Genomic DNA, 14,176 nt, shown 5'->3' with positions numbered 1-14,176 from the left:
TACATCAACCCTACCAGGGTGGAATACATTAAGGAGAGAGCTGTCACAGAGCTGCTGTCTTTGATGCCCACTGAGCCTGGCACTGCTGTGCCGGTGCGCCAGGAAGAAGAAGAAGTAGCTGCAGCTGAGCCTGGTCCTGTGCTGAAGAAGCGGAGGAGCTTGTCAAGTTTCTTCCCGAAGAAAACGCCCGCTCCCTCCTCCTTGTCAAAGGCAGACAGAATTAGAACTGAGCTGGCAACCTACCTGTTGATCTCTGAGATAAGCGAGGATGCTGATCCACTTCAGTGGTGGAAGAAACACGAAGAAAATTTCCCAAGGCTCTGCAAGTTAGCCAGGAAATACCTCTCAATACCTGCGACAAGTGCCCCATCGGAGAGGCTCTTTAGTGTTGGAGGGGGCGTTGTAACATGCCACCGGGCATCCCTCAAGCCAGATGCCGTAGACCGGCTTGTGTTCCTTGCAAAAAACTTGCAAATGTGATGACTGACTGACTGACATTACACACCTCTACCTCCTTCATGGGTTACATTATTATTTAGCATGCAAAGACCCAGTTTAGTTTAATTAGTAAATGTCTTGTTTTATTTAATATGTTTGCAAGTGCTGATTTGCTGATTTTTTTTTCTCAGAGATAAAACTTATATTTTTTCAAACTTTATTTATTTTACAAAAAGAGTTTTGCACTTTATTCATTCATTTTTGGTTTAATAAGAGTAAAGTTTGCACTTAAAGCCCAATGGGGCAAATGTTCAATAAAAAAGCAGCATATTTGAAATAATTTCTTTGCCTTTTGTCATTTCACAAAATAATCGTAATCGAAAATCGGATTTGGAGAGAAGAAAATCGAGATTTCATTTTTGGGCAAAATCGAACAGCCCTACTCCTGCATATCAAAACGGTTGAGAATCTTGTCAACATACCTCTGTTGTGACATTGTTACACAATCATCAGTCTGACTGAAGTCTATGCCTAGAAAATGCTTCAACCTGCCTAGGTCCTTCATCTTAAACCTGGTGGAAAGCATTGCCTTCACTTGCTCTAGACTTCTCATGTTATTCGCTGCGATGATAAGATCATCCACCCAAATGACTATAATCACCTTCCCTGCCTGCTTAGACTCTTTTGAGTATACACAATGATCCGCTGGGTTCTGTGTGAAGTTGTCATTTATCAAGCATTTGTGTAGCATCTCATTCCAGTTACGCCCCGATTGCTTCAGACCATAAATAGACTTCTCTAATTTACACACTAGGTTTCCTCCCACCTTTTCGTAACCTTCAGGTTGATCCATGTAAATGTCTCGGTCTATGGGTGCATGTAGATACGCCGTCTTTACGTCCATTTGGTGTAGTACCAAGTTTTCTTGGGCTGCCTTTTGCATGACTACACGCACACTGGTCATATTGGCCGTGGGGGAGAATGTCTCACCATAATCTATCCCCGCTCTCTGGCTATATCCCTTCGCCACAAATCTGGCCTTGTACTGCTCATGTCCATCACTATCCTCCTTAATAGAGTATACCCACCTACCTCCCACTGTCTTTCTGCCCTCTGGCAATTTGGTCACGGTAAAGGTCTGGTTTTCCTCGAGTGACTGCATCTCGTCGTCCATTGCCCACTTCCATTTACCTGCCTGTGGTGATGCCATAGCCTGTTTAAAGGTCAGTGGCACACCACACACTGCTCAATAGCAATAGTCAATACTGGTGAGCGTACTATCATCATCACCACTATCTTCCTGAGTAGCGTAATCACAAAGATAACTCGGGGGCTTACGCTCTCTAGTGGGGTATCTCCCACTGCTTGGGGCCTGTGGCGTCACCCTGTGGTGCTCCTCACCATCATCTCCTGGGGATTGTAGACTGTCAGTCTGTATGTCTGTGCTCGTAGCACTGGGCTGTGATGTGTCTGTCTTCTCACTATTTTCAATGGGGTCAAATCCTAAGTCCTGAGTCTGAGTCTCACTGTCACATGTGGTCTTTGTGATAAATTTGACCAATCTGTGCTTCTGCACTTTTCCCTTGGTGGGGTGGTGTTCTGAACTAATGTTGATGGCTACTAAAATAACGAAGGGAGACGTCCGTTCATTTCAGATGTTTACTAAAATAAAGAACTTAACATATTTACAGCGAGTGGTTGGCTTGAATTGTCAGCATCCTTAACAACATAAAACAATGGCCGCTGTACGACCTACAACACTGCGTATGTGACGTAACACGCACAATGTCCCATGGGTAATGAAGTCCATTTCAAGTCCATTTCCTAAGTATTAGGGTTGGGACACGATTTTCGAATAGTCGAATATTCGTGACACGTTCGAATAAAGAATACTCATTTGGAATGCCGCATTGATTGTTTTTTTTTTGTTTTTTTTTAAAATTTTTTTAATTGTATTGCCGCATTGACTAGTAGGCCTATTGCGTTTCACTGGGAAAGAATGTCGCATTGTTTACATAGAAATATACGTCCGAACCTAATTACGTTTCATGTGGTAAAAAAAAGAATGAAGAGGTTTCCTAGTCCCTAAACGATATTTAAGCTGACATATGCAAATTCTGCCAGAAGATGCCGCTACAGTAGGAGTAGAGTACAGTAGGCGAAACAATAACAGTAAACAAAAAATAACAGAAGAAGAATTTGAAACGTGCGATTGCTCAGGCTACAACAATGCAGCGAGCTAGTAAAAGTTCTGTATGGTCCTCCTTTACTTTGATCAGCGAAAATGAAGTTCAATGCAATCTCTGCCAGGTAAAGCTGGCATACCATAAATCAACCACTACCATGCACAACCACCTGAAAGCGAGACACCCCGTAGAAGTGACTTCGGGACAGCAGCAGTCAGTTGCCCGCGTTCATGGTGAGGTCTACTAAGATGAATGCTAGGCGTGCTGAACAGCTAACGGCGCTTCTCGCGAAGATGGTAGCAAAAGATATGCTGCCTATAAGCTTTGTGGAAGGAGAGGGGTTTCGAGAGTTGATGAACTTTGTTGAGCCTGAATACAAAGTTCCATGTCGGAAAACAATCACTAGCAGACTCGAAAAACTTCACATTGAAAATGCAAGCATCCTACGCAATGATTTAGAGAATGCCGATAAAGTGTCCCTAACCACAGATTCGTGGACGGCACTGACCACTGAATCATATGTCACAGTCACCTGTCATTACATGCTTGAATGGGAGATGCGGAGCCCTGTTCTGCAGACCAAAGCCATGCCTGAGCGGCATACGGCTGATAATCTGGCAAATGTCCTGTCTAATGCGAGGGATCACTGGGGTCTCACTGGAAAAGTCACTGCCTGTGTACACGACAATGCCAGTAACATTGTTCTCGCCAATTCCCAGGCTGGGCTGGGATGGGACTCGCAGCCTTGTTTTGCGCACACCCTTCAACTCGCTACAAATGACGGGTTCAAATTGCAAAACATAAACCACGTCGTTAAAGCTGCCAATCGCCTTGTATCTCACTTTCACCATAGCACGGTGGCAACAGAAGCACTGAAGCAAAAGCAACAGCTCCAAAACGTCCCTGGCCACAAGTTAGTGCAAAGCTGCCGTACCCGATGGAATTCAATATATGACATGTTCGAACGCTTGCTAGAGCAGAGATGGGCTGTGTGCGCTGTCTTGTCGGACAGGACTGTCACTAAGCTACCAGACGCGCGCACACTGGAACTGGCCGATGATAGCTGGACTGTGATGGAGGAACTGATGCCAGTGCTGCACTCCCTGAAATGCGCCACTACCGCCTTGTGCGGAGAGTCAAATGTCTCTCTATCCATGATTTACCCGGTGGTTGCAAATCTTCTGTCTAAGCATCTCAAGGAAGTCCCAGAGGAGTCCAACAAAGTCACAAATTTCAAAAAAAATGTGGCGACCTCATTGAAAGCGCGGCTTGCACCTGCGGATACCAGCAGCGCACGAAAAGTCGCCTACATTGCCTAATTTTTAGATCCCAGGCACAAACACCTGAGGTTCACAACTGATGAGGTGCGTGACACAGTTCAGGCCGAGGTGAGAACCCTCCTGTCCATGGCCGATGACCAAGAGACCGAAGAGGCAGCGGAATGTGATGAAGGGCCCTCCGAGCCAAAACATCCCCGAAAGGATTGCTTATCTGCAGCGGCAATCGCGGTCCTATTTGGAGAGGAGTACAGTGCAGAGGGGGCAACATACACCACTGAACTGACTCAGTACTGCCAGGATGTGTGCCCACCGCTCCACACTGACCCACTGACATGGTGGAAAGCAAATCAAAAAAGATACCCCCGCCTGGCAAAGTTGGCGAGCGCCTATTTGTGTGTGCCTGCAACGTCCGTGCCGTCGGAGCGCGTGTTCTCCGCTGCCGGCTTAATAGTTAATAGGCTGCGCACACGTCTCCACCCCGAACACGTTGACATGTTGATTTTTCTGAATAAAAATATGCAATAGGTTTTCGCTATTTTATTACTATTTTATTACTATTTTATTACTATTCTATTACTTTGCTATTTCTGTTAAATCCATTCGATCTCGTTGCTGAAACTGTTTCACCCGGTTCCGCCAAACAGGCAGTTAAATGAAAAACAGCGCAGCGGTTGCAATTATAAAACTGTTTGTTTGTTTGTTGTCATGCTGTAGCTGAGATAAATGCTCAGGGAATATGCCCATTTTTACCGTTCTGTAATGTTTTTGTTGATTCAGTAAACTGTTTGGTTAAGTCTACTCTTTCTGTCGTGTGTGGTGGTTGAAGGAGGGGGATGTCGCACGTGAGCGCGCGTGTGCGTTTTTTTTTTTTTTTTTTGGGGGGGGGGGGGGTGGGCTCGATTTTCGAATAAAATTCGAATGTTGTCTAGCGAATTTCGAATAGTGTTTTGGACTGAAAGTCACATCCCTACTAAGTATATCCCAATTTAAATGACCTAAAGTCCCTTTTTAATCTAATCCCATATCTGAAACATGAACTGTTATTCTTAACACTTACTTATAAATTGACTAACTTATTAAATGTTGCTTTTAACTATTCCTTTTAAATCATCTGTTCTAAATAAATTCTCTTCCTAACAAATAAATTCACAACATCCTCCCCCCCATAAACTACTGTTTATACTATTTCCAACGGATACAGAAGCTGGATGGGCCTCCGCAGAACAGTCCCTGTGCTAGTGCGAACTGCACATGACCTCACAAGGCCATCACGACCAGGAAACAGCTCTTCGATCTTCCCCAGCTTCCAGCTCTGCCTTGGGGCGTTGTCTTCTCCGATGAGCGCAACATCGCCAACCTTCAGCGAAGAAGGCTGTGGGGTGTCACAGCGACGGGCCGACTTCAGATCCAACAGATATTCCTTCTGCCAGCGGTTCCAGAAGTTGGTCACGAGTCGTTGTCTGTAGCGCCACCTCTTGGTCATCTCCTCCTTGTTGGCTGTTGGACGGTTGATCTCAGCTGGAAATGACTTAGGAGGCAAGCAAGTCAGTCTCTGACCCACCAAGAAGTGGGCAGGGGTCAGTGGTTCTGGCTCATCCACATCATTGGACACATACGTGAGCGGCCTTGAGTTTATTACGGCTTCAGCTTCGGTCAGCATGGTGCACATCTCTTCAAAGTTGAGTTTAGCTTTGCCAAGCACCTTTCTGAGAATGATTTTGACTGATCTAACAAGCCGCTCCCAAAATCCGCCCCACCAGGCTGCTCTTTCAGCGATGAACCGCCAGGTGATGCCCTTCTCTGAGAAGAACTCTCGTAGTTGTGGATCTTTAATTCGTTGCCAGAGCTCCTTTAGATCTTGATCTGCCCTCTTGAACGTCTTGGCATTATCTGAATAGATCACCTTGCATAATCCTCTTCTGGAGATGAATCGTTTCAGAGCTAGTAAGAAGTGTTCCGTGGACATGTCTGAGACTAACTCTAAGTGGATCGCTCTGGTCACAGCACACGTGAAAAGTGCTATGTACGCCTTTGTCATTGAGCTCTGTATCTTCACATAGAGTGGCCCGGCAAAGTCCACACCGGTAACTTCGAATGGTGGTGATTCTGTTATCCTGTCCCTTGGCAACGGTGCAGTAGTCTGTTGCCCAGGCCTTGCTTTGAATTTCCTGCAAAGTACACATCCGGACACCACCTTCCTCACTATCTGCCTTGCCTTAAGAATCCAATATTTCTCTCTTGTCTGCACTAAAGTGTCTTGTACACCTGCATGGCATATTTGCTCATGTTGATTCTGCACCACCATCTCTGTGTATTTGTGTTTGCTGGGCAAAATCCAGGGGTGTTTTTCTCTGTAAGAGAGATCTGAATGCTGTAGCCGTCCTCCAACACTAAGCAATGCGTCTTCATCCAGAAATGGTTTGAGCTCCCGTATCCTGGAGTCAGTGTTGGGGCATTTCCCTGCTATCAGCAGATCCATTTCGGAGCAGAAACTTTCTCTTTGAGTCACCTTCGTCCAATATTTTTCTGCTTCATTCAGCTCTTCCGCTGTCAGTTCACCGCTCACCTTAGATCTTGAGCGTGCGTTGGTGATGAATCTCTTGATCCAGGCTGTCACTCGGAACACTCTTTTTAGTTTGCTGTACTTCTCTAGACATAAGACAGGACTTAGGAAGTCTGGCTCTTGCTGAACAGCCTGTACTGTAATCTGGTATTTGGATCGGAGTTCAGATCCGACCTCCTCTTCCTGAACATCTTCCTGAGTACTCTGTGAGTGATCAGCTGTCATTAGAACATAAGGTCCTTTCCACCACAATGTGCTCTGCTTCAGGTCCTGTACAGTTAGGCCTCTGGTGGGAAGGTCGGCTGGGTTAAGTTTCCCCTTGCAGTGAGACCAGGACTGTGGGTCGGTTAGGGTCTGGATTTCTGTGACTCTATTCGCTACGAACTGTTTCCACCTATGAGCAGAGCCGCAGATCCAGTGCAGAACTATCATTGAATCTGTCCACAGTCTGAGTTGTGTCTTGTCTAGCTGCAGCGCTTTCATGAGTGTGTCCCCCAACCTGGCTGCTATCACGGCACCCATCAGCTCCAGGCGTGGCAGAGTCATTCTTTTAAGCGGGGCCACTCTTGACTTGGATGCAACCAGGCTTATGGTCACTTCTCCTTCCCTTGTTTTTCCTTCGATGTAAGCGACTGCACTGTAAGCTCTTTCGCTCGAATCACAGAATACATGCAGCTTTAGCTCTTGGTTGTTCTGCTGTGGCATATGCGTTTTGTACCATCGTGGGATTGACACCTCATGCAGTTGAGGGAGCTCTGAACACCACTGTTGCCACTTCTTTGTCATGTCGGGTGGCAGCTCCTCGTCCCACTGGAGCCCTCTCTCCCACATCTCTTGGAACATGATCTTGATCCTAATCGTGAAGGGTGTCAAGAATCCCAATGGGTCAAAGATTCGAGCAGAAGACTGCAGAACACTTCGTTTTGTGTTTTCTCTATCCTTCAGGATATCCAGCAGCCCTCTGAGGTCGAACACGAAGTCATCAGTGGCCGGTCTCCACACCAAGCCCAGCACCTTGAGAATGGACCCGTGTGGTTCTGGCTGAGCAACGCAATCCATCGAGCTCTCCTGCCATTTCTCTTTGAGCTCAGCAGAGCTCGTCATCCATTTGCATAGCTCCATGCCTGCTTCAGACATTATGTTCTTGGCCGTTTTTGTCACTGTATAGGCCTCTGTCACCTCACTTGAACTTGAAATAAAGTCATCGACATACAGTGAGGAGCTGATGATTCCTACCACCTTTGGGTGTTCTGATTCGTACTGTCTTAGATGCTTCCTAATGGTGGCTGCGAGTAGGAATGGGCTTGACGAAGCTCCAAACACCACCCTCGTCATTCTGAGCATGCGCAGCTTCATGTCCTTGTCCAGTGTTGGTGGACCTGTGAACCACAGGAATCTCACGGCGTCCCGATCTCTTTCTGTGAGTGAAATCTGCAGAAATGCTTTCTTGATGTCTGCCATATAAGCAACTTCATGCAGTCTAAACTTGATCAAAACACTCATCAGATCTGGATTCAGATTGGGGCCGGTTAAGAGACAGTCGTTCAGTGAGGGACTTCCATCTTCGTGAGATGAAGCATCGAATACGACTCGCAGTTTTGTTGTCGCCTTGTCTTCCCTCAGTACAGCATGATGGGGTAAGTAGTATGTCTGAGTGTCTTGCGGTGATGCACGCTCCTTTGGCACATCCTCAGCCATTCCTTGCTTTAGGTAGTCTTCCACGACTTCGTTGTATCTGCTGTACAGAGTGACATCTTTGCTCAGTTTCCTTTTCAAACTCTCCAGTCTCTTTTTGGCTATGCGGTAGTTGTCTTTAAGTGGTGGATGATCTTGTCGCCATGGCAACTCCACTTGGTAACGCCCGTCCTTGAGAATGGAGGTTTCTTCAAACCGCTGCAATGCTTCCGCATCCTCTGGGCTCTCAGGCTTCTCACTTGTGATGCCCAGGGACTCGAGCTCCCAGAACGCATGCAGTTGTTTGTCCATCTGTGCATCGTTGCTGAGCAGTATGTTCATGCATGTTGACTCCGTCATGCTGGACACTGCCATTGGGCCTTGCACTGCCCATCCAAATGTGCTCTCTAGTGCCACTAGGCTCTTGGTCAGTCTTTCCACTCGGCCAGACACTATCTGCCAGTAATAATCAGAGCCAATTAGCACAGAAAGTTCTGGTTTGTAATCTCCATCACAGTCAGCTAATTGGAGACCTCTTCTTTTCATCTCTTTCTGTATGTGTTCACCTGGAACCCTCATCAGTGCTGTGCACACTTGTGGGGTCACAACAGCTTCTATCTCAATTCTCTGCTGCTTATCCCACACATTCTCCAAGCTGAGCTTCACTATGTTGCGACTCACCGTTGTTGGAGCAGAGGAGCCAAATGTGTGAAGAGTAAGCGTTCCTTGTCTGGTAACAGGTAGCTGTAGCTCCTTCACTACATTCTCATGCACAAAACTCCCCTGACTGCCTCCATCTAGCAGGCAGCGGACCATCTTCCTGCTTGTGGGCCCTACGGCCCATGCCTTGGTGGTCTGTAACAGCACTGTGTTCTCTGCTTTAGGAATTACTGAGCTTACAAGTGTGTCTGTGTTGGTTGACACATCAGGTGGGGGTGCCAGATTTTTCTCACACACGGCTGCATGATGCCTGCCACCACATGTGGCACATGACACACCCTTCGTCTTGCAAAACTTAGCAATGTGTTTGGATCCCAGACACACAAAGCACCTGCCTAGCCTTTTCAGTTTTTCTTTGCGTGCTGGCACATCGTGGTCTGGACATTTCTCGGATTTGTGTTCAGCACTATCACAAAACAAGCAATTGTTGACTTTCTGTTCAGTAATGTGTAGCGCAGCTGCAGATGTCATATTTGGTTTCTTTATTTTCATGTCACTAGCTGAATGTGATTTGCTGCTGAATTTATTAGTGAACTGGCTTTCTCTCTGATTAAATGATTTCATCATCTGTACAGTTCTCTCTCGGGTCTGAACCTCTGTCTGGAGGAATTTAAGCACATTGTCCACTTTCCACTCATCATTGTCACCTCTTTGACGGCTGTATTCAAGAGCCATGTCATCTGGCATCATCTGGAGCAATATTGGGCATAACATTCCACCATAGGTGTCTGATACCACTCCTAATGATTGTAGGCTTCTGGTTTGAACTTCACATTCATCATACAGCTGTCTTAAGGCAGTGACATCAGATGATCTCTTTACAGGAGTGAGATTCAGTAGCTTTGACATATGTGCATTTACAATGAGATCTTTCCTTCCAAATCTTTTTTGAAGTAATTCGATTGCAGCATCATAATTACTGTCTGTCAGTGTGAGCCCTGCTACTGACTTTGCAGCTGTTCCAGTAAGATACGTTTTCAGGTAGGTAAACTTCTCTTTCTTGCAGAGTGCACTGTTGTTATGAATAGCAGTCTCATACTGGCTCCAAAATTCCTGCCATAAGCTTACATCTCCGTTGAACTTGTCAATTTGTAATTTTGGCAGTCTCACTGTCTGTCTATTTGCAGTACTAGCATCACTTTGCCGAGTAGGCGGGGGGTTACTCACAGTCTCGCTGATCACTCGGTGAGCACGCGTCTTTACCTCAATGAGGCGGTCTCTGTAATCTTCTGCGAGTTCAATCTCCGCCTCCACATCTTCCAGTGAAGTGTGTTCCTCCACTATGTTGTCAAGCTCGCGCAAAGTGTCCTCCTTTGTCGACAATACAGCTAACATCTCCCGCACACGGTTGAGATCCCTCTGTTGGTCTTCCTTTCGCAGTTCAACATCAATCTGGTTGATCACTCGCGTAGTGGAGCTACGAATCGTCCGACGTTTCCTTCTCGCCCTTTCTCCTTGCTCCGCTACAAGTGGTCTCTCTTCAGCCGGGTCGTCAGCCATCTCGTTCTAATTCCCGGGTTTCGGCACCAAAATGTTCTGAACTAATGTTGATGGCTACTAAAATAACGAAGGGAGACGTCCGTTCATTTCAGATGTTTACTAAAATAAAGAACTTAACATATTTACAGCGAGTGGTTGGCTTGAATTGTCAGCATCCTTAACAACATAAAACAATGGCCGCTGTACGACCTACAACACTGCGTATGTGACGTAACACGCACAATGTCCCATGGGTAATGAAGTCCATTTCAAGTCCATTTCCTAAGTATATCCCAATTTAAATGACCTAAAGTCCCTTTTTAATCTAATCCCATATCTGAAACATGAACTGTTATTCTTAACACTTACTTATAAATTGACTAACTTATTAAATGTTGCTTTTAACTATTCCTTTTAAATCATCTGTTCTAAATAAATTCTCTTCCTAACAAATAAATTCACAACAGGTGGTAAACTAGAAAAGCGGGGCTGCCTTTGTCGTGCCCTACGAAGAGCCCCTTCTTACACCTCGGATCTAGTTTACCCTTGTCTTGTTGGTACGCGTAACACTCTGACCCGAATTTGTGCATCTTAGCTAGATCAAATTTCTTCCCTGTCAATGCTGTGTACGGTGTTGTACCAATGTGCTTGTTAAAGCATCGGTTTCTGGTGTAGGCTGCTTCCTGAACAGCATAATGCCATAGGGTCTTAGGTAATTTGCTGTCAATAAGCTTACACCTAGCCATCTCGATGAGAGTGCGCCCCTCCCTCTCAGCTACCCGTTCTGGTGTGGGGAGTAAGGACAGGACGTCTCATGTCTTATTCTGTTCTTACTTAGTAGTGACTTAAACTCTCTGCTAGTAAACTCGGTCCCGTTATCTGACCGGATGCACTTCACACTGCCATAAGGCGCTATGTCAGCCAGAAACTTTTCAGTAGCCTGTACGGCATCACTCTTCGCTTTCAGAAAGTAAGTGAAAACTACTCCTGTGCACACATCTGTAAAACATTGCATATACCTGTAACCATCAATTGAACCATTTGTCACTGGACCAGCTAGATCAGTGTTTACCAACTCAAGTGGTGTTTGCACCTTGTCAGTTGCATTTCTGTTTCTCGTCTGAGTAAACTTCCCCTCTATGCACACATGACATTCTTTGTCAGGCTTACGCTTTGCACCTTTAATGTGCATGCCTACGGTTACATCCTGCAGTTTCAGTATGTCATCATAGTTACAATGCCCCATAATTTCGTGCCAGGTTTGGATATCATGGCTAACATTGCACACATCATCTTCATCACACTCTGTTTGCAAGTAATACATTCTGTTACACACTTGAATGTTAAACCTTGCGCCGTTAGACGCCACAACAACATTGTTACCTTCCTCGAAGAGTACCTTGGCACCATGTGCAGTGGCACATTTCACGGAGAACAGTTCTTGTGGGAATGAAGGGATGTACAGGGCGTTCTTAAGAGTCACTGTACATCTGCATCCTTCGCTGTCGATGAGACACACCTGCGCGTTCCCTCTGCCTTCAGCCAACCCGAACGTCCGCCTCCCGTCGGCCATCTCCATGCTGTAGCCCTCTGGTTTGAATGTGCTGTCGAAGGTCTTGAACCGGCTTCTGTCGTTCAGCATGTGGGATGTCGCGCCTGTGTCGACGACCAACCCTTTTCCCTCGATCTGCCGCTGCTGCGCTGGCTTGCAGGTGACCTCGGTCTCTGCCCGGAATGTGACGTCGTCTCCCGCGGGTCCCCGCGCGCCGATCCGTCCTCCACCACTCGCTGCACGACTGCCGCCACCGCTGCCATCTTCAGCGCAAGCGCACCTAGAGCTTTGTGCACGCTCTTTCTTCCTGCAGGCTTTGTCGCTTGTGCTTTTGCAGGAACCGCACCAAACTTTCCTCGTGCATTCATCTTTTCGATGTCCCTTTTCTCCGCACCGCCAACACGCCATGTCTGTCGAAGATCTGCCGCTCCTTTTCTTCAGTGCTGCGCGGGCTTTCAGCACCCTTTCTCCCGCCATCTCGGCTACTGGCTCTGCATCCTCCGACGCCTCGAAGTTTCGCAGCTTAGCCTTGAACTCCGCCAGTTTCATCTCCGCTGAACCATGGGTTACCATCAGCGTAAACGGCTTGTAATTTTCTGGAAGTCCCCTCATAATCATTGCCATCATCAGTCCCTCACTCGGTGCCTCGCCAGCACCTCTGAGCGCTGTAAAGATCTGCTCTGCCCGGATAATGTACTCAGTTACAGTCTCTGTATCCGCTTTCTTCAGCGAGGTCAATGTAATGTACATAGAAACAATCCGTGGCCTACCTTTGCCAATGTAGTGCTCTCTCAGCACTTGCAGACTCTCACGTCCCTTGTTTTTAGTGTCTCTGAATATCAGTCCCAAACTCACGTTATCCAGCAATGGCGCCAACGCGCAGTATGCGTCCACATTCAGTTCATTATCCTTGCCTCGTTCCTCAACGGTCAGCGGTCCACCAGGCTCATTCAGAATAGTCTCTTTTAATCCAACACGGTGCATGCAACACAGCATCCGTTCTTCCCAGAGCTCATATTCTTCGGCCCTACCGTCGAACGTCGGCCACTTTGCCTTTTGGTTTGCCATTCTTCTCAGCTTTAGCTTAGCTCCCCGGTTCTACCGCACTAAACTAGCTACCACACTTTTAGCTAACTAGCTAACGTGTTCGTCGCCACACTTTCCGTTGTTGCAACTACTGTCGTCGTTACTGGGCCCATAACCTGTTAGCAGGAGTACTGCCAACACACAGCAGGAGTCCAATAATGCAACACTAGAAAGGTAGACGAGACGAATTCTTCCTTAAGCCTTTAGGGCATATTTATTATATAGCAAACCAAGGAACTGCTCTTCCAGCCTTCATCATATTGGGAGCGGGCCAAGAGAAAAATCACGCGCAGAACATTCATATATATAGGGGGTGTGACGTCACCAATCACACTCATCCCATACAAAATCAACAGCACCCCCTTATGGTGTGGAGCAGGTAAGTAGTACAGAATACATCTCAGTCAATCATACACACATATGTCAACAGACTTTAAAGAATATATATATAAAATGGTCATGAAGAAACTAAAGAATTAAATATCCACGTAAACAGGTTTAGAAAAAACGCTTTGTTTTACCTTGTTTTATATTTGATGTTTCTGATCTGAGTGTATAATGCACTGTTTTGGTCTGCGTAGACTGGTCAGGCCGTGTCGGTCTTAATGGTACTGATCATTTAAAATAATGTCTTTTAGCCAGAAATTCAACAGGAGCTGCCTAAACATGTTTAAACTCGAGGTTATTTCACAATCAACCAACTTGTCTCAACTCACCTCCCGCCGTGCCATGTGTGCCTATTCCCACAAGGACCAGAAACACCAAGATCCTCATATTTTCAACAGTATTGAGATGTTTCTTTATAGAGAGGAAAATATAGCGACCTTTCAGCTGGAGAGACTGGCTCATATGTTGGTGGGTCGAGTGTTAACGTCAACCTCCTTTTGAGCCAATGAGAATTTAGTCTGAGGTTCTACGTCACCTATTACTAGGTAGAGTTACATCCTCTGATTCCGCCTGTGTAAGTGAATGGAGACAAGTGAGCCTTTATTGTGGCCTATGAACGCACTATCACCAGTGGTGTAAAGTAACTAAGTACATGTACTAAGTACTAACTACTGTACTTGAGTACAATTGTGATAGACTTGTACCTTACTTGAGTATTTCCTTTTTTTGCTAATTTAGCTACTTCTACCCTACTACAATTAAGAGGTAAATGGTGTACTTTTACTCCACTACATGTATGTAATCCCTTTAG

General features: G+C 46.2%; 1 protein-coding gene across 1 annotated transcript in view; it reads right to left on the bottom strand.

The window, feature by feature from the left end:
• The window catches only part of LOC134874687 (major histocompatibility complex class I-related gene protein-like), a 30,000-nt gene extending 16,173 nt beyond the window's left edge, over window positions 1–13,827 (bottom strand). The window contains exon 1 of the mRNA XM_063898808.1: window positions 13,695–13,827. Within this exon, the coding sequence (XP_063754878.1) occupies window positions 13,695–13,827 (133 nt within the window). The remainder of the gene's footprint in view (window positions 1–13,694) is intronic.
• Between the last annotated feature and the right edge of the window lie 349 nt (window positions 13,828–14,176).

This window comes from Eleginops maclovinus, chromosome 13 (genome assembly GCF_036324505.1).
Source record: "Eleginops maclovinus isolate JMC-PN-2008 ecotype Puerto Natales chromosome 13, JC_Emac_rtc_rv5, whole genome shotgun sequence".
In the NCBI taxonomy this organism is placed as follows: domain Eukaryota; kingdom Metazoa; phylum Chordata; class Actinopteri; order Perciformes; family Eleginopidae; genus Eleginops; species Eleginops maclovinus.
The sequence above is the reverse complement of the archived record's forward strand: the minus strand, read 5'-3'. Positions and strand labels throughout refer to the sequence as shown.